At 42.1% G+C, this 24,727-nt stretch overlaps 1 protein-coding gene across 2 annotated transcripts in view; it reads left to right on the top strand.

Annotated features, from left to right (window-relative positions):
* Positions 1–24,727, top strand: part of CFAP418 (cilia and flagella associated protein 418) — a 47,797-nt gene that overhangs the window by 9,008 nt on the left and 14,062 nt on the right. Inside the window, exons 5-6 of one of the 2 annotated variants that reach the window (XM_050941376.1) lie at positions 3,094–3,189; positions 7,506–8,958. In XM_050941376.1, the coding sequence (XP_050797333.1) occupies positions 3,094–3,189; positions 7,506–7,665 (256 nt within the window). In that variant the 3' untranslated portion in view covers positions 7,666–8,958. Of the gene's footprint in view, positions 1–3,093; positions 3,190–7,505; positions 8,959–24,727 lie in introns of those variants that run through there. The other variant, XM_050941377.1, reaches the window with a different exon arrangement.

The following is a 24,727-nucleotide window of genomic DNA, read 5'->3' as shown; positions in this document are numbered from 1 at the left end:
CTTAGTTGTGGTTACACACGCCATGCAACCACTCAAACTTACTTAGAAAGAAGAATTATGGAGTATTGCTCCTTAGTGCGCAGGGGAATCAGTCTTCCTCCGTGGTCTTTTCCAGTGTCACCTGTAACAATGTATTGGTAGCAGTTCAGCTGTTTTTGAGCCCTCTGCAGCATATTATCCTACTGAACTGCACTAGCATAAGTCTACAATCTAGTAGCCTAAATGTAGTCTTCCGTATTTTTCATCAGGAAAAACTGGCAATCTAGCCCAAGGAGTCTCAAACTTAATTGCACCGCGATCCCCTTCTGACAACAAAAATTACTACAAGACCCCAGGAGTTGGGGATTGAAGCCTGAGTCTGCCTTAGCCCCACTTCCCTTAGCAGGAGGGCCAAAGCTGAACCACAAGGGCTTCAGCCCTGAGGGGGCTGTAACCTGAGCCCTGCCATCCAGGGCTGAAGCCAAAGCCTGAGCCTCTGCTATCCAGGGCTGAAGCCCATGGGCTTCAGCCCCAGGCAGTGGGACTCAAGTCTTCAACTTTGGACCCAGACCCCAGCAAATCTAACACCAGCCCTGGCAACCCCGATAAAAAGGCATCACAACCCACAGTTTGAGAATCATTGATCTAGCCTAAAAATCATTGTGAAAAAATAAGCTTTTAAAATACCAGCAATCTCCACTATTAAATAATTTACCTAATACTTCAGTTTAAGTATATTACTATCCATTTTTCCCCAGGGGTTTTAAGACTGAAAAGGCTATCTTCAGATTAGTTGGCAAATGTAAAACCGCTTTGCTAACTACTCAGTTGCTTAATGTGTTTTTTGTTGTTTAAAGTAGAGCAGTATGTTAATGAACTCCTTTATATTAGGTCCTGATCCTGCAATTCTTACATGAATAGTCCTAAAAGCCCCAACTTGGTACGGTACTTAAACACATGTGGACCTTTTAAGCACAGGAGTAGTCCCACTGGAAGTTACATGTACAGGCCGGCCTGTTGAGGCCGGTAGAACTGCTCATACAAGTGAGGGTCTGCAGGATCAGGCACATGGTTGTGGAAACAGTATATGGTATAAAAAATATAGAGAGAAAGCCTTAGAGCCTGCAGATGAAAAATCCAACTGTAAGGACATACATCCACGATGAAACATAGGAATCTTACAAAGGCTTAGGTTACTGGTGAGTACATCTAAGTGGGGCATGAAGGGAAAGAAAACTGAAGACCAAATAGAAAACCACTGGCATATGACCTTTTAATATATGGATTTCTCTTCAAAAAGCTACAGTTATTACTTTTTGTCTTGTAAATGGTATAGTTAGAACTGACAGCACTGCCTTGAGTTAGGGTTGCCTAAAAGCTTCCATTATAAGACTCAGTTTTTGGTTGTGAAGCTAATTGTTTAGACTGAAGTTTTCCATGCTGAATGTCTAGCTCAGGCCGAATTTTTTTTTTACATTTAGAAAAATTAGTTTAGCCATTTCTGAGAACAAGGGAAAATAACTTTTTTTAATATTTGGCAGAACAAGTTCACCATTTTGTTGAGCTCTAATGCCTCCATAATTCAGAGCAGGTCTCAAAATGTTTCTGAGGGTGGGGAATAGTCCCGGTAGGGTGAGAATGGTACCTTTTCTGCCCTTATAAACATCCACCCAAACTTGCCGGGCACCACAACTGAGATCAGGGAGCCTCTCTGCTGTGCTCTTATTGCTCCCCTGCTGGTGCCCAGGCAGTGTGGAAGAGGGATCAGCCTGTTTTGAGTGCTGAGGAATGAGAAGCAGAGGGAAGAGCCAGGGATAAGAAATGGGCGAATGAGGACCCTGCTCCAGGGAGGGGAACAGGGGCAGATGGAGATAGAAATAGCACCCCTGGGAAAGGAAGATATGGTTGGGGACTGGGATAGAAGAATCTGTAACAGCTAGAGATCACTCTCCTCCAGAACCTGGAGCAGAACCCAGGAGTCTGAATTCCCTACAGACCCCTGCTGCTAGCCAACATGTGTGAAGCCTGCTGACAAAGTATGTGTTTCATCCTCCTCTTGTGGCTGTCCTGGAGATAACCACCTAAAACTATTACTATCACCAGTTGGTTATTCTGTTAGCTCAAGTGAGAGTGCTCTGTGCTGTATGTCTAAAGATTCCAAAAGTGGAGGTCAGTATGGGTGGAATTTGTTTGTTCAGTTTGCTTTAAAAAACCCAGTAAATTACATGCAAAAAACTATGTTAAGAGAACGTTATGGTTGTCAAGTCAAGCATTTATTTATTTCTATTCCCATTCTGTGTATGGTCTCATACCTTATTTACTGTGTACCATCCAAATCTGCACTGAATACAGAATTATTAATTCCTTTACAGACTTTTTTAGACACTTATCACCATTGTATCTGAATGCTTCACAAACATCAATCCTTACAACACCCTTGTGAAGGGAGGTGATGGTATTCTTATTTTTACAGGTGGGGAACTGAGGCACACAGAGATTAAGACCAACATTATCAGAAGTGTCTACCAATTTTAAGTGCCCAACTTGAGGCACTTAGGGGCTGATTTTTCAGAGAAATTAGAATTGCATAGCACTTGGTATCTTTAAAGCACTGCTGCCATTGACATCAGTTGTAGCTTTGAGTGCTCAGCGCTTCTGCGGATTAGGCACCCAGAAAATGAGGAACACACAATAGCCACCTGTGAAATTTTCAATTTAAAGGATATATTCAGCATCACAGAGGAACTCTCTGGCAAAGGTGGGCATAGAATCCAAGGAAGCATTTCGCTTCCTTAGCCATGAGACCATCCTTTCTCTTCCTACAGTCCCCTACCTCATTCACTACACATCTTCCACCTTCACCTTCCAAATGAGGCAGGAGTTGAGACAAAAGCCTACATAAACTGTATTAACCTAGTTAGTTCCCAGCGTACCATCCAGCTGGTGCACTGAATGAGGCAGTGGAAGGTATGGTATGGGCTCATGTAATTAAAGCATGTAGAATGCCTACGCATGAGAGGGAACCTTAGTTCTGGCATTTTGAGCACTTGATTTTGAAATCTTAATGTATCTTTGTAATAAATCACTGATATTTAATTATTTTACTTTGAACAGAACATGTGATCAGCTACGTTGTACTGCCTGTGACTTCCATGTGTCTCATTACAATGACTACCAGTGGGATAAGTCATGTGATTATCTCTTTTTCAGGTATGCCTCAGGTAGACTTGAAATTAGTATTTGGGGGGTAATATGCTTATCAAAAAGGTACATTTTAATAGATAAAGAGCCATATTTATTGCTAGTATAATCAGTGTCACTTTCCCTAGTGATGAATTTGGCCTCTTGTGTTCTACTGCAGGATGTCTCATTTCTGAATAAAGTAAAAATATGATTGTCCTTATGTATATTTGCCATCATGTTTTGGGTGGTGTAGACTTATTGCTTCTGTCAGGATTTTTCTCTCCACTGTTAAGTACTGTGTTCATGCTATGTGTATAAGCTGTTCAGTGAGACTCAAGCAGTTTAAAAGCCTTTGTTTTAAAAATGCAGAAGCTTGACTAAATGCAAGCCTTTCCATGGGAAAAAGCCTTGGACCAATCAGTTTCAAAATCTTTTTTTTTTCTTTTCTTTTTTTTGTTAAATTGTGGTATTTCTCCCTCTTCCCCACCACAGTGGGGATCTGAAGTCCTTGAATTTATCCTTTAGCCACTTGACTTCTAATTGCTCTAAAACTATCCTAGGTTGGATAGTAATTACAAATAAGAAGTTTATTCCTGATTTATACAGGGAATTTAAATACAGTGCATTCCATTTATTTTGATAAAATCTGTTTTGATCAAAAGTTTGTTCTCTTAAAATACATTGATCAGGCTAACTGGATGTTCAGATTGTTTGTGTGAACACCAGGGGGTGTATTGTAGCTTGCGAAGAACACTAACACCTTATAATACACATTAGTAAGTCATCCTGTTAATAGTCTCTTCCTTGTTCTCTCTGATCTTAAGAATTGACAAGAGAGACCCTTTTTTTTATTAATACAAATGATTAAAAATACTCTGCACTGATAAGTTTTTTATATGACTCTTTTGTAACTAGAGAGTTTCATGAACTAAAGGGCAGAATGTATATTATTTAATGTACAAGTTATTCTGTTCCTGAGATTTTGAATGAATAAAATAAAGAATCTAATCAAATGAAAGGCATTGTTATCAACTATTTCTAATTTGATTACAATGTGTTATCCTCAACATGATGTTCAGCAATTTAGGCTAACTTGGAATTAAAGCAAATTAGGGGATTAAAAGTGAGAATGAACCGGTTACGTACCAAGCAGAATAGACAGAGGACAAATATACACAGGGCATGTCTACACTACAGACTTAAGTTGACATATGTCAGATTTACTTACAGTCACCAAAGTAATTACTGCAGAGGCTGATATCCACACTACCCTTCTTCTGTTGGTGATGTGCCTCCTCACTAGGAGAGCTGCCACTGACGGAAGAGGGATAGTGTGGGAGGCTGAAGGCCAGGACTCTCAGCTCCCTACTGGAAACCAGCTCCCCGACCCCACCCCCAGGCTTCTTGGCTCCCCGCTCCTGGCTGGGAGCAAGGGACAGCCTCCTGGGCTTCTCGGCACCCCCACAGCAGGGAATGAGGAGCCTCCAGGTAGCATCCCGCTTGGAGCGGGGGGCAGCCACCTGGGCTTCTCAGCTCCCTGAGCAGGGGGCCTCTAGGAAGCAGCCTGCTGGGAACAGGATGCTGGGGGCAGCCAGGCTTTAGCTACCTGGCTTTCTTGTCAGTTTCACAAAACTGAAATTGACAAGGTCGAGAGCCAACAGTCCATATAAGTAACACAGTGTCTGACACTGCATCGCCCCAACTACACCGTCATAAGCTACACCTCTCATGGAGGTGGAGTGATGATGTCAGTGTAGCAGGGCACTTAATCGGCGGGACAAGGCTGTCGTGTGTACACTGACATCATTAGATCGACGTAAGCGGCCTCACATTCACCTAACTATGTAACGTAGACCAGGTCTCAGATATTTGATTACATTCACTTGCAAACACAGCCAGCATAGCTGGCCAATTTTTTGAATATTAATATTAGACATGCCTGGTCTGTTAAACAACATGTCATAGATCTTGTAATAATGCTTACTCTGTAATATCACTCTGTTAAACAAAGAGCTCTGATGACAATATTCCTATGTAATGTCTCTTTAACCAAAAGCTCACTCTTGTAATGATTGTTTTGTTTCTCATATTTGCATGGCATGGATTTGTAAACCTGTTAATCCTTCCTAAATAAACAGTGTAAAATTGAGATTTAAAGGATGGGCAAGCAAGTGGGTAAATAAGCATCTACCCCACTGTTTTTAGTTCTGAGATTTCTATCTAAACATTTTTATTGTGCTCATCAGTGTAGTATTTGAACATCTATAAGGACAGCAGATGAAGGATTAATGGAAAGAGCAGGCTAATGTCAGTCACAGTTAAAACATTAAGTTTACACTTGCTTTTTGAAATAATTGACTTTTATACTGGTCCTGTGGCCTCTTCATTTGCATTGCTGGATGCTAGCATAGAAATAACTTGTGACTTCGTACATGTTCTCCCTATTGTCTAGCCATCTGTATTATGAGAAGTGATCCCTTTTGCCTTCTACCCTGCTCCTCCACCCCGATCCCTTTCACCACAGACCCCATAGTGATTAACTTGCATATGCTATTTCCTGACAGCAGAATGTCACTGTGCATATGGATTCATTTATGATACAAGTGAACCAGTTTAAGATGCTTAGATTTAGGATAGCTGATATTGTATGAATCTAAGCTAAATGAATACTTACAACACACTTCAGATTCACTCTCTAGACCAGATTGACCCCATTGTAGGTTATTCCCAAGCAAGAGAGCTGATACTACATTAGCCTACTTGGTATTTCTTTCTGTTCAATATTTTGGAGGACAGAGTTCCCTCCTCTGCAGAACCAGCAGAGAACTAAGCCTAAAAAAACTTCAAGTTTCAATACACCTGCAAACAATAGTGACAGTACACCGAGATCTTTGCTCAGGAAAGCATTCTGTTCAAGACAGCACTTCAGCACATGCTTAAATCCCATTAAAGGTAATCTGACTTAAGTGCACACTTAATGTCTAGCATGTGTTTTTCTGAATCAAGGCCCAGCACTTGTTTCATGACCTAGCATCTGGCGTGAGTGCAGGAATGGCTGTTATGGCACTGTACTGTCCCTCTGGTTGCTGATCAATAATCTCCTGTCTCCCTGGGGGTTGTATACTGCAGAGGAGGAAGCGCAAGTGAGATGCTCTGTCCCAGTCAGGATTGTACATCATTCGTGTTTCTTGCAGATTTTTTTTTGGTAGAGGGAGGGAGGGAACCAGTGCTGCAGAGAGTGGCTGTCTCCCTTCCCCTCACCTCACCCTCGCTCCCTCCCCACCACAGACCTCTGTGTACATAAACCACCCACAAAAGGGATCGACATAACCACAGTACAAAATGTTCCTTTTCTTCCAACTGATGTCACTAAAAACAGTGTAACAGGAGGGTTTTGACCCAATAGTTTGCCTTCGTGAATTTTTATTTGCTAGAACGTTGTGTTGCTTTAGTAACAAAGGAGTTAGAGTGACCTGTATAAATTTCAGAGCAGCCCATGGCTGATTTAGCCTGTAACTCATTATTAAACCAGAGATGCTATTGCATTATAACCTCAGTACTTACCATGAAGGTGATTCAAAAATTGCATATAAAAAGGAGACTGGCCTGTTAAATAACTTAATTCAGCATTGTGTGGGGACTTTATAGTTACTATAGTCAAAGCTCCTACAATGACAGTCCATTAACTGAGAGGGAACTGGTTCTAAGGGCAGCAGTGCTGCATTTACTGAGCGGGGGGGCTGTGTGCTTCTGGTCCTCCTTCAGGTAAGGAAGAGGATTCTCAGCAACTGCTCTGGCACCAGCAGATAAAGGACCACAACCACTGCACATGTTCTTAAATTGTATGTGATTTCTCACTTCAGATCTCATGATAGTGGAAGAAGGAGGCGAGGAGAGGGAAAAACAGTCTTGAGAGCTTGTGGGTTGGAAGAAGATAAGTAGATGTAGGCAACAGGACCAGGAGCCCGTAGAGTAGCTAGAGAGGAGTAACACTACTGTTCTCACTGGCAGTTTCCTGCATGCATAAAGACTGCCATAGAAGCAACAGCTGTCCAGCAATCACATTAAAGTGTAATGCACCTAGGATGCTAAAAATTTGTATAAAAAAACCACAGATGTAATAAGGTGTCTTTATAAAGCTAGTCTGTTAGAGTGGTTTCAGCAGAATTGGTTTCAGCAGAATGCATGGGCTAAGATCTTTTCTCAGCTTCACACACAACTCCCGCTAAAGTCAGTCCCAGTGTACGCACATCCAGTGTCAGAATTTGGCCCCATCACTAAATGCTTATTTTACAGAAAAAACTAACTCACATGATACTAAAGTGAACTTATTTGGTTGACAGGAATAACATGCCTGAACTCAATAAATTAAGAGCAAAGATGATAAAGAAGAAGGGATCACGGGCTTATGCTTGTCAGTGCAGCTGGAGATCCATCGATGAAGTAACTGACCTCCGAACAGACCGGCAGCTTCGTTGGGTCTGTGGTAAACATGTAGAATGAAGTCTTCTCACATGTTTGGTATGCGTTCCTGTGTGAAAACAGACTTTCAAGTCAAACGACTTCCTTTTAGCATGCATTTCCCGAGAACAGAAAGGAACCCGAACGTGTTATCTAGAGCTAGATAGTGACACTGAATTCAAAACTGAACATTTTTCCTCACTGTAACTGTCTCAGGAATTAAGGGAATTCATAGAGGAAACAGCCAGCTCGGAGGCCTTCTATTCCCTAGAGTGCCAGCTATAGGTGACATTAGAAGTGTCAATGATAAGTGGGCTTGAAGAGCCCCTCCCCTAGTGCCAATGGAGGGAGAAGAAGCCAATGAAACCAAATGGGTCACAGCAAAAGGGAAGAGCAAGAGCCCCTAGGCACAGCGCCGTGAAGCAGCAGAAGTCTGTACAAGATCTTTGACTCCCTGGAGATGGGGAGCAGCCATGCCCTATGGCACTCACTCTTTCAGAGATGGGTGGATATCCACATGGGAATTAATGCTCCTCCTCCCACTGTGCCTGTAGCCTTATGCAGTGTGGAAAGGTTTGCAGCCCAGGGAGTGAGGGATCCAAATGGATGAGAACAAGAGCAGCTGTCACCACACACGGCTTCACTTTCCTTTACCCTCAAATCCCGAAGAGCTGCAGATTTTGGAGACTCCCATCCAAGCTCCTTAGTATTCACTGCTCTTTGGTTTCCTCAAAGCCCTTTGTCCAGAGTATGACATTCCGTGGAGACTGAGGTTTACCACTTAGTTTCTTGGCCTGGTCTCTCCTCGCTCTTTTGGTTTCCCTGCAGGGAGGGGACGGTATGGCCCTGAATTATTTAACAATATTCAATAAGATAAGTTGGGGAAATATTAGCTCTGCAACAGTTAACAAAGATGCTCACTTTTAAGAGTGCAACAAGATATATCCCAGCTGTCCTCGTGTTTGGGTTTTTCAGTTAAAAGCCTCATTTCAGAAATACTCCACCCCCCAAAAGTGTGACTTGCCCATTGCATTCCCCCTTAAAACAGCTCCCAGTATCAGGTTGGTTGATGAGATGTTTTGATTTAATATTAATGTCATAGCAGCTAATAAGCCGTTGTTTTCTGCACTGCCCGCATATTTAAAATATGCACAAGTATTATATATGGCTTGTTTTGTTTCAGCACTGGAAATTATCATATTGAAAAATGGACTATAATTCAATTTCGGTAAAGGGGATGGGATCATTTCATACAGTGATGTAAGAGAAAATGGAATGAGAACTCTGTACTGAAAATATTTTTACTATTCAATAAAATAGTATTCTAAGCATTAATTCAGAATTACTTGATTTATGCAATTCCACATATACAAAGTGGTAACTGGTTTTTAAACACCTGTCGTACTTTAATTACACCAGGAGAAATATGAGGAGCATTCTGCAGTAAGCAGATGAATGAAGTAACTCAAAAAGATTGGAAATTATTGCCATTAATTTCTTGGGAGGGCTGTAATTAAGAAATCCTCTTAACCAATCTTATAACAATTGTCATGAACCTAAAGTTCTGGATTGGTAGTTCTAATAAATGTAAACATTCCCTTATTAGCAAGGAGAATTTTTTTGGCTCTTCTGATGATGCTGTATAGTCATTTTCATCTAACTACTAAAGACAGTCTTTTCGCATCCTTGGCCAAATTGTCTGTGGTATGTTGGTTGCAAGTAAAATTTGGTAAGTTTTCTGCTGGATCTCCCTACTGTAGAGTTGATCATTCGGTCCTTGGAAAAAATTCCTAAGAAAACTCCTAATGAGTGTGTATCATCTGCAAGTTCACTGGTATTTCAAGGCAAAGTTCCAGCTTTTAGAGAATATAAAACTGCAGGTTTCAGAAAATAGGCAAACCTAGAGATCAGTTGATGGACTAGTTCTGAAACAGCTCTCAGAAACTCTGCTTACCTGACAACCCAATACGAAGAGCTTCACCATCCTCAGTTTGGATTTGTAAAGGGTAAGTATTCCTGAGTTTTCTTCAGATGAGCTGAGTGATGGGTTGGGGTAAGAGGAAACCTACGAACAGACCATGATTTATTGAAGAGTTCTTTAGGAGAAAGAAACTACTTTCCATTCTTCCTGTAGAGGGAGTTCAGGTCAGCTCTGCATTTCAACAAGTGATGAGTTGCTTTGGTTTTGTTTGCCCAATTCAAAATGATTTTAGAGAAACTTCCCCTAAGTCTTTGCTACTCAGTATTTGGAAGGCACCTCTCCTATATGGAACCAAATATTCAAGACTTTTGTTTGTGATAATGATATGCAAGATACACAGCTATTAAGTTGACCTAGTAGTAATGCTCTGGAAGATATGGTTTTGCTGACTGGTCTCTTGTTTCCAGATTCAGCAGCACCTGGCAGGGAACTCTACGTGTGAAGCTAAGCCAGTAATGAACAGGGAACCCCAGTCATTGCTTTCAGTGCTAGCAAGAAGAAACAGGGAAAAATGATGTGTTAATTTAGATGGAAAATATAGGCCTAAAGAGTCAAAGGTGCTAATGAGACCCTGTCACTGTCCAGCATTAAACAAGGTTTGGTATGCAGAGATCTCAGCCTGTTTCAGACCATGGCAAATTCATTAGAAATCCTCTTAACCTATTATTAAAGATACGGAAAAGAAGGGAAAACAGTTAAAGCATTTGAAACACGCTGTCATTTTAACAACATCCCTTGTTCCTGTTTCTTTAACCAGAAAAAGTTATTAAAAGGGAAAAAGCCCCTTGCATGACAGTCTTTTAGATTATATCAAAGATGGTCATAACTGTCCCTTTGGGGGAAAAGAGAAGTTAGTGGAGATGGGTTGCAACTGTTGTGCAAGCCCAGTCCTGCTTCCTCAGAAAACAAGCACACAAAAAGGGAGAGAAAAAGACAGAAGATGTAGCTTCTCTGGTGCTAACTTTTACTTGTGACCTCACTGCTTGAGAAACACAAGCACAGCACACGGTCTTATCAACCACTCTGAGTCTTGGCAAACTTGTACCAGCATCAGGCTGTTTAGGACATTGCTTTTATCTGCTTGTCTGGTCAAAAGCTTACAACAGTGTTGCAAAATACACTTCTATCCCGATATAACACAACCTGATATAATACGAATTTGGATATAACACGGTAAAGCAGCGCTCTGGGAGAGGGGCGGGACTGTGCACTCCGGTGGATCAAAGCAAGTTCAGTATAACATGGTTTCACCTATAACGTGCACAGATTTTTTGGCTCCTGAGGACAGTATTATATCGGGATAGAGGTGTATGTAGTCTTGGTCAGCTAAACCAGACTTTTTGTTAGGCAGGAACAAAGAGGAGAGAAGAAATAAAGTGGAGAAAGAAAAGAACAGATGGGTGAGAGGGGTAAGAACTCTCATATCCCAGGTGTTGGCTGACTTTCAGCCACAGCCAGTAGATGTGGTGGTGTCATCTGGGTCCCTCTCTCTGCCCTGGTCTGGTCAAGACATCTCTCAGGATCAGAATGACAAAGGCCTGGGGCGCTAGCATATAGTGGGATAGCAGACTCAGACTCTAAAGTCAGAAGGGGCCATCATGATACTCTAATCTAAACTCCTTCATGTTGCAGGCCACAGAACACTCACCCACTCCTGTAATAGACCTCCTAACCTCTGACAAAGGTGAAGCTCGCTCCTTCCTCTTCTCATGTCTCACAGTCAGCTAGCTTCACAGTAAGCCGTATTTTCTCCCCCTAGCCCCTGAAGACCCTCTTTTTTTTTTTTTTTTCTTGAGGAGTCTGAAAGGGAAGTGATGGGCAGAATAGCCCACCCTCTCATTTTGTCCACCAGTTAGGCCTAATTTCTAACACACCAGTTTTGGTTCATTGATTTCCATCTCACACTGTTTTTGTTAACCAGGCATGATCTTCATATACAATCCTTGAATTATAAGCAGTAGGCCTCTTCATCTGAACTAATTCAATCTGTCCTTTCTTGCACCTTTCCCCATCATCATTTATTATTGTGACATTTTATGAACTTGCACTCACTTTTCACAATTGAGCTCACAATTAGGGTAAATTTGTAGGCCCAGTTATTACAGCAGTGACTAACAATGTAACTGGAAAGTGGAGGCTACGGGGGGGAGGAAAAGGGAAATGTGACTGAATGTAAGAAGGAAGACTTTAATCTTCAGGAGAGTGAAGGGTGAATCTATTTACAGTACAAATCAGCTCTTCTCACAGGTCATCCTACACTTTATCCTCTTGCAAGCTAAAAGCATTGTGAAAATGGTGTCTTATTTCTAGGTGGAGGCAACTATCAGCTAATAGCACCAGCTAGTACCAGCAAGGATATGCTGCAAGCATGCAAGAAACAGTGAAACTTCTAGAAGAACAGTAGGGGCACAAGTGGCCTCTTAAAGATGTGGTTAGAAGCCTGAATACTCAAATGAAAGACTCCTACCATTCATAGTTTCTTCCTCAAGGAGTCTAGCTTCTTGTCTGTGGCCTTGGTTAGAATGGCAGATCTAAGAGCTCATCACAAGTGAAATATAGGTAAACAGTATTTACAAAAACAGTGTTACTTCATGTTGATTTGTATAACTGCTTTTATTTACAATTACAACATTTCATGTAGTTTTAGATTTGGGAATAGTTACTACATCTGCAATTTAAAAAGCTAATTCTTAGTTCTCTTTGAAGGTGGAGGATGCTCAGACTGTTAGGCTGGAGTGGTAATTCTTGAAGAGTGACAGTCCAATCCATGTGCAGTCTTAAGATGCTTCATATATCCTAGCTTTTTGTTAATATCTCCATGTAAAGCACCTAATTAGCCTGTAAAGTGCAGGCTAATTCCTAAATCCCCCAGGTCTGGAAAAGTGCTTTATTTAAAACAAACAGAGAACTGGTGTACAGCATGTGTGCTTCCATTGGAAACACAACGCATGAAACAGATAACAGAACAATAGCCAAGGATTTTCTTATAGACTGATGTTATGAATCTTAGCATCAGACCTGTGGAAATAATCCAAGGTAGAACATAGCTCTAAGCATAGGTTATTTTCAGCATCTTACGTAGGAATTGTTTCTCCCCTGCAAAATTACCCTTCTTCTCAGAGGAAGCTTCTCCCCTCTGATCTAGATATAAAACCAAGAAAGGGACCATGCTTCATGTGGTTTGGTCTTTCCCAAATTTAGCTTTTTTCTAAGTGGAGTTTATAACCAGAGGATATAAAAAGTTACTCATTTAAAAATGTCATTCAGTCAGTCTCCCATTTTGTATTTGGTTAAATGGCTGTATTACATTGAAACACTGACTAATATAAGTGTGACCTTTGTCTTCCCTCAACTATAGCTTTAGAAGAAAGAAATTTTACTGCTTATACCTCTGGAAAAGGCAAGAAGAAAGCATAGGACTTCTGTTTTGTTCAGATCACTCCCCAGCACAGATAACATTGTCCTGCTTTTGAGGGTTTTGAACTAAATGGCTTTGAAAAATATTAAATGACTATTGGATATTAATTTAGCAGATTGGGGGAAATTAGTACATCAGAAGGCAGCCTGCAACTTGTAAAATAAGCCCTGCTGTACTCTTCCTAACAAAAAGAGCCCTGTAAAAGTAAAATGCTGTCCCAAATTATTTCTGTGGGAGAAGATGTTAAATAAACATCTAGAAAATTATCTGGTAAGATTGTGATACAAGAGGCCAATTCCTAGATATAATCTACACAGACTGCTGCCCAAGTGGGAGGGAGAAGAGGACAGCAACTGTATAAAATAATCATAGTCACATTGCATTCTGCATCTTATCCTGCAAAGTTAGTAAAAGCAGAACCTATTAAATTAGTAGTGGTTTATAAATAGTACATGGGTTAGCCAAAGATATTGGGCACATTCTATCATTACATCCATATAGCTCCACTGAAGGCACGGAGGTTGCATGCATTGAGAGCAGAATTTGACCCACTTTCTCAAATTAAAACATGTTTGGGCAAAGGGCCTCTCCGGTGCCTATGCAGAGAGACTATAGTTACAGCCGTTGTGAAGCCAGAGCTTCTTTGCACAGCATAAAGGGACATGTATCACTAGGTTCCTCTTCAGAGGCACCCACAGGGACCAAAATGGGGCCTTTGCACACACCCAGTCTCTGGTCTGCAGTATCCAGGCCATCCACTACACTACTGCAGTCATAAGACACAGCCCTCCAGCTGAGTCCCAGATACCATGCCCTTCCCGGTTTGTCAATAAACACAAGTGAACTGTCCCACAGGCACAGTCGGGCTCCTAGTTAGCTTGTGAGCCAGACTGGAGCAACCACAATGGCGGTTTAGCCTTCAAGGAGGGGGCCCTAAAGGCAGCAGTTACTCAAGATGCTCTTGCCCTTCTCCAGGTACTTGAAGTCTAAAAGCCTGCTCTCCTCTTAGTCTGCCCCCACCTATGCCGTGTTTGCTTTTCTAAGTCTGACATCTTTCACAAGTGTGGCAGGGCAGAGTTCTTCAACCCTGTGTTACCTAGTGTGGGGAGTTGTATAACACATCACAGGGGTCACTAGGCCATCAGAAAATTATTTTTCAGGAAAGAGATCACTGCATCTGCTGCTACCAAAATCCAGTGGCCCTAACATGCTGTCTGAGTGGCAGGAAGAGGCCACACTGACTCCCCATGCCCTGGCTTTGGTTTGTGACACATTTTGTTTCCTCACCATATAAAGATACAGTTCACCCTCATAAAGTAGTTTTAAATGATATAGTAGTGCCCAGAAGTCCCAGTCAGGCTTGAGGGCCCATTGTGCTGGGTGCTGGACAAACACAGAAAAGCAACAGTCCCTGCTTTGTGGGTGAAGTGAATTTCACTCTGAACAGGGGAAAAAATGCCTACTAAATCAGAAATGTATAACTTTCCCCACAGTTTCTATATTATATTACAGTGTGCTGTCAGCAGTCACAAGTAGCATTAGAAAAGACAATACAGTACATGTTGGTGAGCTGTGTTCACTTAAGTTAAAGAATGGTGGGTTTTTACATGAATAGAATTCTGAATGTGAAAAATTACACAATCCACACTACAGAGGGCAGAATTGCATTGAGCAGAATACCGCCTGTTCAGTCTTGTGTTTAGGCCACTTTATAAAAACAGCTTGATACATACATACTTTTTTAGAAAAAGAGACTCCATTTCCAAAACTAAACATGACATTTTAAATTAAAACTAACCAAGGCTTCTTAGCTTTGCTTCCTGATATAGAGGAATTACAAGTCTGTCATCCAATCCCTGCAGCCCTTATAAAGCAAAGAACCTCTCCCTCTGCCATCTTCAACATAAGAAAATAATTTAGTTTTCTTTCTCTGCTGTCTCACAGAATTTACATCTCCCCACCTCCCACACAATCAATCAGTAGATTATGTAATATTTATTCTGGGATTGGGTGGAAAGGGGCTGTGTAATTTAGGAACTCATAATATGCAATAAGACATTTAGACATTGTGTGGTCCAATAGATAGAAATAGGGCATGTCTTAAAGAGACAACAAAAAGGCCAGAATTTAGCACCAATAATGAAGTTGCATTACTTCATATAGAAAACAATGTAGAAAGTTGTTTGAGAAGTTATGTGGAAGTCAGACTAATTGAAGGGCAGAATCTGAAAGCCAGGGGTTTTTTAGGACACAATAATCTGAGCTCTTATGCCATGTAGCATCATGTACGTGATCTAACAGCACAAATGGACTGTATTTAGTAAGTTCTCCAACATATTAAGTTACTGTAACAGAGGGGCAAATGCTATCTTCAGGTGCACAAACAAAACCCTACTGAAGAAGACTTTGTCCATAAAGCAAGTGTGGAAGTAAATGTATTTGCACTGAAGTACGGGCATAATTTGGTGCTTATCTTCAGCATCAGCGCGAAACTAGCTACATTTCCTATCTCAAATTTGTTTCACATTATTGATATTTATCTCTTTCTAGCAGAATGCATAATACAGCTGAGCTTTTGGTAAAGGGCAGGTTTGAATATTGCATTTTAAAGTTGATCAAATTGACTAGCGCTGTTAGACATGTGGCATGAGTGTCTGCAACACTAAGAGTTATTGCAATAAGATAGCAAAAGGCAGGTTGGAAAGATCTACATTATTTGAATGGGCAAGATATTTATATAAAATCCTGACACTGTCATCCTCTCAGATGTATGTTTGCTAGACTGACGTTGAACTGCGCTCTTAGTCAATACACTCTGACTAACAGTTGTCTCAGTAAGAACTCATGTCAGGTTCCTTGGTAAACCATTAAATGTGAAGATATGGGACAAATTCACAGAGGGTGCAAGCTAGTCCCTCTCCATTAACTCCAGTGGAGTTATGCCAGTTTACAACAATAGTAAGTGCTTTTGGGCTACAAGAAGTAATGGAATACTTTCAAGTACTGAGACAAGTTTGTCCAGACTATAATTCCATATATCTCTGCCTGTTTCTCCATCTTTAGAATAGGGACAGTGGTCTAGGTTTATCCCTGATGGACCTCCACTGACTTAAGAAGATGCACATGTAACCCATGCCTGGTTGGTGTGGTGCTCTGTCTCCCTCTAGTGGCACCTAGACCATCTAGAGATTGATGAATCTGCTACAGCTTTGGCTAAAAGGTATGTGGCTTTTAGCTCACACACCAAGCTTCAGAACAGGGCCGGTGCTACCATTTAGGCGACCTAGGCAATGGCCTAGGGCGCCAGAATTTTTGGGTGGCGCTATTTTGCCGGGGGGGGGCGGCACGCGGGTCCGGTGGACTTACTGCAGTCATGCCGGCGGACGGTCCGCTGCTGGAAAGGCTCCGGTGGAGCTGCTGCAGTCATTTTGGCGGACGGTGAGCTGCTCTAAAGGCTCCGGTGGACCTGCCGCAGGCATGCCTGCGGCAAGTCCACCGGAGCCTTTAGACCAGAGGACCGCCCGCCAGCATCACTACGGCAGCTCCACCGGAGCCTTTCCAGCAGCGGACCGTCCGCCGGCATGACTGCAGTAAGTCCACCGGACCCGCGGGGGGCGGCGAAATGGCCATCCGCCTAGGGCATCAGAAACCCTGGCGCCACTCCTGCTTCAGAGGTCCCAGATTTGACCCTGCCTGCCGATGACCAGGATCTGTTGGGGTTACCCACAGTCCAATGCATGGACTGTAACCATGGGGGTCTTATGAACTCTGCTGCTTAGGTGGTGGAATCTCTTTCCATAGAAGGTGGGGGATTCCCCCATGGATGGTGTGATCATGATCTGTCCAATGGAACTGAAATGCAGAAGAGACTGGTCACATCCTCAGGAGAGAATTAGCTGGGTCAAAGGTTGGCCTGTCCTTGTACGACAGCATCCCAAGACTGACATGCCTCCTTCTAGTACTTTCTTTAAAATTTGTAAGAGACAAAGACTTACCATAACAGTCTGAGAAGTTCTTTTCGGGAAGCACTTAAAAAAAAGTAATGAGCTATAACCAGTATTAGTCACCCACTTACCCACCCATCACCCACTGATGGATTTATAATGGTAATCAACCTCTATATATTTTTTCTTCATTTGCTTAGAGTTTAACTATAACGAGACTGAAACCCTTTCAGCTTTGGAGCCAGTTCCAAAGAATTAGTTAAAAGGACAATTTTGGACTGTAAGGGCCAACACAGTAGAATATTTCTGTCAGTTACCACACAAACATTTATAGAAATTAGTGTTTGTTTTCAGGGTCAAGCTGAGCTAACTACTGAAAGGTAGTGAGAGATTCACGGAGTGCTCCTGGAGACAATCACACTGCTTGAAGGGTAGCAGTGTGGCCTTAAATGTAAGAATATAACACAGATGAGGCATTTAACTAGTTACATTGAATATAAGTCTTTCAGCTAATACAGAAACCTTTGGGGCATTCTGCAATTAGTCTGTATTCAGAACATAGGGATTTTATTTCACACTGGTGTAATTGTCCATCACAGGAAAGAAGATTCCCAGCATCTGACTTGGCAAAACTACCACAGGCAGGAAAATTGCATCTGTATTAGACTCAGTATTTTCAGGATGCTAGTAAGTAGGAACATATGAATTGCCCTATGCACCAGACTAGTTGTCCACCTATTACAATACCTTATCACAGAGTGGCCAGATATAAGAAACACTGCTCTACTTTGCACCTCCTTTTCATCTTCCTTCAATGCTCTGTTCCTCAGTGTAAACCCCAGACACCTGGTCTCATCCCTGGGAAGGTGCTCCAGTCAGGCCCTAGCACTACTGGATGGGGCAACCTACCTATTACCCCAACCCGCTTCCATCAGAACTTCCCCAACCTGCTTCCAGGTGTATCTCAGCCATTGGGCAGATGGACTCCAATGAATGCACTCCAACTTCAGCCTCTCCCCTGGCAGAATCCTGTGTGGTTTTGTCACATCTTTTCTGATCAGCAAACATCCTGAGGCAGTGTCCACCAGGCCTTGTTCCCATCTCCTCCCACTTTCAGAGACAATTGGCATTTTTCTTTTTCACCACTCCACCAGTGTCCCAGTCCAACCACAAAATTCAGCCAGCCCGCAGTCCAGCTAGGGGCAGTCTCTTTTTATATGTCCCTGAGTCACCTACATGGGGAGCATACAATTCCTCAAGCCACTGAAAGAGTTCCTCTTGTCTCCTCTTTTCCTTGTAGTAAACACATAACAGTTAACAGAATGTAACATCCATGGAATTCTTCGTTTTATTTATATGAAGTGATTACAGTCTATTTCTCTGTTGCCCCATCAAAAAATGGCTTCATATATTTGTTATGCCTTCTTGCCATCTTCAGAGCCTAGCTTGCCCAGTGCTTGGAGTTCTATAAACACTTCAGAAAGAATCTTTTAAAGCATTGCAGTAGTTACATTTTCCCACATGTGCTAGAGCGAAAACATTTCTTACCCTCTCTTTTCTTCATGCTAAATGTGTCTGTGGAGTTCCAGTTCTATTCCAGTAAGGAAGGACTGAATTACTTTTTCATCAACTTCTAATGAATCTATAAAGTGAGATGAAAAGAAAGGTACTAACAGATCAAGAAACCTATCCATGATTCTGCAGAGAGAGAGAGAAAAAACCAAAACACACGGTTCTATAGAGTTGCAAAGTAAACCTTCTGGATGCGAACTAATATAGCACTGTCTTGGGTAATCTGAAACAGTGGTTTTAAGAGAAGTGTGAACTGTCCTCATTTATGTCAATGGCATATTATCTCTGAAGACTAATAATGACTTTTTGAAGTGTCAAATTTTCTTTAAAAAGAAAAGAAAAAACAGACTGAGGCTGGAAATTGCCTATGCAACATGTGCTTACCATTGCATTCTTAATTTGTATTCACGGTTACATGGACACCCAAACAAACCAGGGTCAGAAGTAGCCCCTGAAAGAGTCCTGCATCATCTTTTCCCCAGTGAGTGATGCTAAATACAATAGTAACTTCCATATTTAAAACTTCCATCACTACTCCATAAGGGCCATATTTTATCCCTGATCTTTGTGAAAATTCATTTCCCATTCCCTTCAGCAGGAGACCCACACTAGATCAAACGTTGTATATGGCCCTAACTGTAGCCTTGGTCCACAAGCCATAATTAGACTCACAGTTCAGCCCTGACCTTAGAATACATTTGTCACCCTTCGCTTGAAGCCCAAATGGATTTTCTTCTTTTCCATTAGCTATCACCTGAGAGTTCAGTATGAATATTTCTTTTTGGTTGTATATTACATTTTATAGCCAGCTAAGTAATATTCATTGAATCAAAGACATTATTAACTTAAGCCTATAGCAGTTCAAACAAAACAGCAGGGTGACAATGAAGGTTACAAACAGAAAAACAACAAAAACTCTCTCTGCCTTTATATGGCTTTATTTCATTTCAGTGAAAAAAGCAGTAGAGTGTAGCCACAGTTTTTTAAAAATTCTTTTAGACTCTCATCAGAGAAATCTGCCACAAACCCACTGCCAAGAAAAAAGACCCAAACAAACAAAGAAATGGGTTCACTCACCTACAGCTTCCAGGAGATGTCACTAGCATGTAAATAGGCTACTTCTTTCCAGGTGTCTCTCCACTGTGGGAAGGGCAGGTTTTTTACATTCCTGTCATGCTCTCTCCCAGCATAGGACTACAACAGGGCTGCATTAGGCACTACATTTCCCAGCCTGCCCTGCTCTCTTGTTTTTGGAAGAGAACGATATTGATCCCTAACCGCTTCTTCTTAGCATATGCACAACTGTGCCTCAGGTGGCACTTGACCAGGATTCATCACCGAATTTGGTCCACTGGTTGAATCATTAGCTTCCCCAGTTTGGGCCAGGTACTGAAGGGGAATGCAATGTGAACACTGATCTATGCCCCCATCCCTCAGCACTGAGGGAAGAGAGGAGTTGTAGCTCACTCTGCTCATGAAACTCTGGCTTAGACTCTAAAGCGAGCATCAGCAGCATGGCCATTATTATAAATGTCAACACGTTCCCTGAGTCCGCGTCCTCCCTCAGTGACCACATTCCCTCTCACATAAGAATTTTCAGAGATAACCCCAGTACAGGGTAGAGCTGGCTCCAGGGTGATTTCCCTCACATGCCTTGTAGGACCTGTATACCTAATTGCCAAAGCTTTTTGTTTTTCTTGTTGGATCACAAACCATTCCTGATTTCTGCAAATATATTAATTGTTTGTAACTAATACACCTGTAAACTGGATAATTTTCAGACTGCAGGTTGTTTCTCAAACTATTCATTACAGCTATTCGCTACTCATTGTTTAACTTATTGTAGGTTTGGTCACAGGGTATACTTAGACCCTCTAATAGCCCTGGTCTCTGGCTGTTCAAACTCAGCCTCCAGGCACTGAGCCTCTGAGGTCCAGCCCTGAGTGAAGCTTTCACTCTTCCCTTCACAAATATTATGGAGTGTCCAGCATGCAGCAATAAGCATAGGAATATTGTCATCGGCCAGGTCCAGCTTCCCATATAGGCATCGCCAGTGGGCTTTTAAATGGCCAAATGCACACTCAACAGTCATTCTGCATTTGTTCAGCCTGTTATTAACTGCTCGTTGCTGCTGTCAAGTTGCCCCGTGTACGGCTTCATAAGCCACGGAATAAAGGGGTAGGTGGGGTCTCTCAGGATCACAATGGGCATTTCAACTTCCCCTACGGTGATCTTCTGGTGCAGGAAGAAAGTCCATGCTTGCAGCTTCTTGAACAGACCAGTGTTCCGAAAGAGGCGTACGTCATGCATCTTTCCAGACCAGCATCCATTAATGTCTGTGAAACGCCCAGGGTGGTCCACAAGCTCCTGGAGAACCATTGAGAAATACCCCTTCCAATTCATGCACTTGGTGGCTAGGTGGTCTGGTGCCAGATTTGGAATGTGCGTCCCATCTATCACTGCTCCACAGTTAGGGAAGCCAGTTTGTGCAAAGCCATCCACATCACAAACATTGCCCAGAGTCACGGTCTTTCAGAGCAGGATGCAATTAATGGCCCTGCACACTTCCATCAACGCGACTCCAACGGTCGACTTTCCCACTCCAAACTGGTAAGTGACCGATCAGGGGCTGGAGTAGCCAGCTTCCACAGTGCAATTGCCACGCGCATCTCTAGCAACAGAGCAGCTCTCATTCTCATGTCCTTGCACCACAGGGCTGGGGCAAGTTCATCACACAGTTCCATGAATGTGTCTTTCCTCATGCAAAAGTTCTGCAGCCACTGCTCATCATCCCAGACGTACATCATGATGTGATCCCACCACTCTGTGCTTGTTTCCCAAGCCCAAAATTGGCATTCTGCTGTGGTCAGCACCTCCGTGAATGCCACAAGCAATCTCGTGTGTTAGCTACTACACATGGCGAGATCAATGTCGCACTCCACTTGCCTTTGTAGTTTAAGGAATAACTCCACTGCCACTCATGATGTGTTGGTCAGAGCGAGCAGCATACTGGTCAGCAATTCAGGATCCATTCCTGCAGCCCGAAGAGGCAGGGTGCGCAGTACACAAACCGTTAAAAGATGGCGCCAAATGCGGATGGAAGCACAGGGATTGCTGGGTTGCGTAGTAACGCATCACAGGGCATTAGGACAGGACCCAGGATGCCACGTGACCCCCTCCGCCTTCCCTCAAGTCTTAGCGGCAAAAGAGAAAGGTGCATTGTGGGATAGCTGCCCAGAGTGCACTGCTCCAAACACCGCTGCAAGTGCCATGATTGTGCAGGCAGCTCAACACACAATAGCAGTTTTCCTTCTGCACTCTATGAGTGGTGCTGGAACTGCCAGCGCTGTAACTTTGTCAGTATAGACATGCTCTTAGAGCTCCCTGATTGGATGTTAAACAGGTGAATAACATATGACATATAGTGAGTAACAAATAATGCCCTTCCATTCCAATATGAAAATAAATGAAATGGATTAAATGCAAAGTACTACACTTAGGAAGGAACAATCAGTTGCACACATACAAAATGGGAAATGACTGCCTAGGAAGGAGTACTGCGGAAAGGGGTCTGGGGGTCATAGTGCCTCACAAGCTAAATATGAGTCAACAGTGTAACGCTGTTGCAAAAAAAGCAAACGTCATTCTGGGATATATTAGCAGGAGTGTTGTAAGCAGGACACGAGAAGTAATTCTTGCACTGTACTCCGCACTGATTAGGCTTCAACTGGAGTATTGTGTCCAGTTCTGGGTGCCATATTTCAGGAAGGATGTGGACAAATTGGAGAAAGTCCAGGGCAACAAAAATGATTAAAGGTCTAGAAAACATGACTTATGAGGGAAGATTGGAAAAATTGAGTTTGTTTAATCTGGAGAAGAGAAGACTGAGAGGGGACTTGATAACAGCTTTCAGGTACATAAAAGGTTGTTACAAGGAGGAGGGAGAAAAATTGATCTTCTTAACCTCTGAGGATAGGACAAGAAGCAATGGGCTTAAATTGCAGCAAGGGTGGTTTAGGTTGGACATTACGAAAAACTTCCTGTCAGAGTAGTTAAGCACTGGAATAAATTGCTTAGGGAAGTTGTGGAATCTTCATCATTGGGGATTTTTAAGAGCAGGTTAGACAAACACCTGTCAGGGATGATCTAGATAATACTTAGGCCTGCCTTGAGTGCAGGGGACTGGACTAGATGACCTCTTGAGGTCCCTTCCAGTTCTATGATTCTATAATCTGAAAAAATTCATTTCCATTTTTAGGCCTTTTGATCCCGAGCTGTCAGCCTCCACTCCAAACCTGCTTTGTCTCCAACATTTATAATGCAGTTAAATATATTAAAAAGTGCTTTTAATTTATAAGGAGGCAGGAAGTCGCACTCAAAGGCTTGCTATGTGAAAGACGTCACCAATACAAAAATTTGAGAACCACTGGTCTACATAATACTTAGTCCTGCCTTGAGTGCAGGGGACTGGACTAGATGACGTCTCGAGGTCCCTTCCAGGTCTATGATTCTATGAATATGAGTGATCATGCATAATGAATAATATGACTCTCTGAATAACAGTGAACTGAAGTCAAACCATTTACTTACAAATACATTCACAAATCTATTTGTTATACAATAGCTCTATTTAATATCTTAAACCCAAATCATTTCTATGCAAAATTCTTTGCATTGCTATGAAAACTTGCATGCTTCTTTTGAAAATGCATCATCTCCTGACTTACAACCCTGTGGCCTACTTAGTAGACTATACTTCCTCCTTCTAAAGGAGAGGATATATTTCTCTGGTAAGAGTTTAGCCAAACTGTTATAAAACAAGATTGTTCAATCGTTTAGACTCATTCAGAAACCAGTTTAACTTCCTCAAAGACTGCATTGCAACATATTCTGAGCTTTTCCCAGACTCTTGAAGTCCGGTTTGAGCTCAGAATTTTTTTAAAGGACAAATAATCATGGTTTGGAGACTTCAAACAACATTAGAGTAAAACAGGGAAGGAAAAAATGTCTGGAAATTAATAGATCAGTTAAATTGCCACCATTTTGCCTTTGTTCAGTTAAGGGGAGATTTCAAAAGCCCAAATGGGAATTAGAAACCTAAATTCCATTGACTGTCAGTCCTTTCTGTCTTGGAAAAACTTCCCCTTACTTCATGGCTATTCCTAGTTAAAATACAGTGCTGTGCCTGTATGTCAGGTTGGACACAGGTGGAGAGGTTGGTATGGGGGAACCTGCACCACTGCTTTTGGGATGTACTGTGAGGTGGGCATAAAGAGAATGGCTGCTCCCAGGGCTCTCCTTTCCCAAGTTTTAGAGCCCCAATCAATCAAACAGTGAAGTCAGGGGACAGATTCCCATTGATTTCAGTGTGAGCTGGATCAGGCTTTCACTTCATTTAAACAGGGCAATGACGTGACTCTAAGTCATAGTAAAATGTTTGATTCGTTTCAGAAATGTTAAAGAAATCCCTTTTTCAATCTTCATTCCTTCAGCAGAAGAGGAGGAAATATAAGCAATGTACAGTATCTGACAACAAGAAAAGCTGTTCAGTTCTTGTTCTGTGAGGCATACTGGGACATAGCTCCGGCAAATACTGCAGTGAGAATACTTCGGAGTTCACCCAATAAGGTGATTTTTTTTTCCAGCTCTTTAGGTACTAGGCTCGAGTTCTAATCATGTATGTTAATTTACTATAGAAAGCATTAAACATAGGCATTTATATCACATTCCTGTGAGGCCTGTATTTGAGGCCAGATTTTCGAACAGACAGATGTCTAGGGCTGGATACCAAAAATGAGCACACATCTGTATGCACCATTAGGACAAATGCTCATACAAACTGGATACAGGGCCACTTACATACCTACTTGTACATGCAGTAAGAATAATTATGCAAATTAGGCCTGGTCTATACCCAAAACTTAGGTCAACCAAGCTATAGAGCTCAGGGCTATGAAAAATTTCGCATCCCTTGCAATGTAGCTAGGTTAACCTAACCCCAACTATAGATACAGTTAGGTCAACAGAAGAATTCTTCCATCAACGTACCTACCACCCCAAGGGCATGGATTTACTATAGCGATGGAAAAACCCATTCTTTCAGCAACCACAGTTGTGCCACTGTAGCGCTTGTAATATAGACAAACCCTTAGACACTGTAGGTGTATCTACACTGGAACAGAAAGGTGT

This window comes from Gopherus flavomarginatus, chromosome 2 (genome assembly GCF_025201925.1).
Source record: "Gopherus flavomarginatus isolate rGopFla2 chromosome 2, rGopFla2.mat.asm, whole genome shotgun sequence".
In the NCBI taxonomy this organism is placed as follows: Eukaryota; Metazoa; Chordata; order Testudines; family Testudinidae; genus Gopherus; species Gopherus flavomarginatus.
The sequence above is the reverse complement of the archived record's forward strand: the minus strand, read 5'-3'. Positions and strand labels throughout refer to the sequence as shown.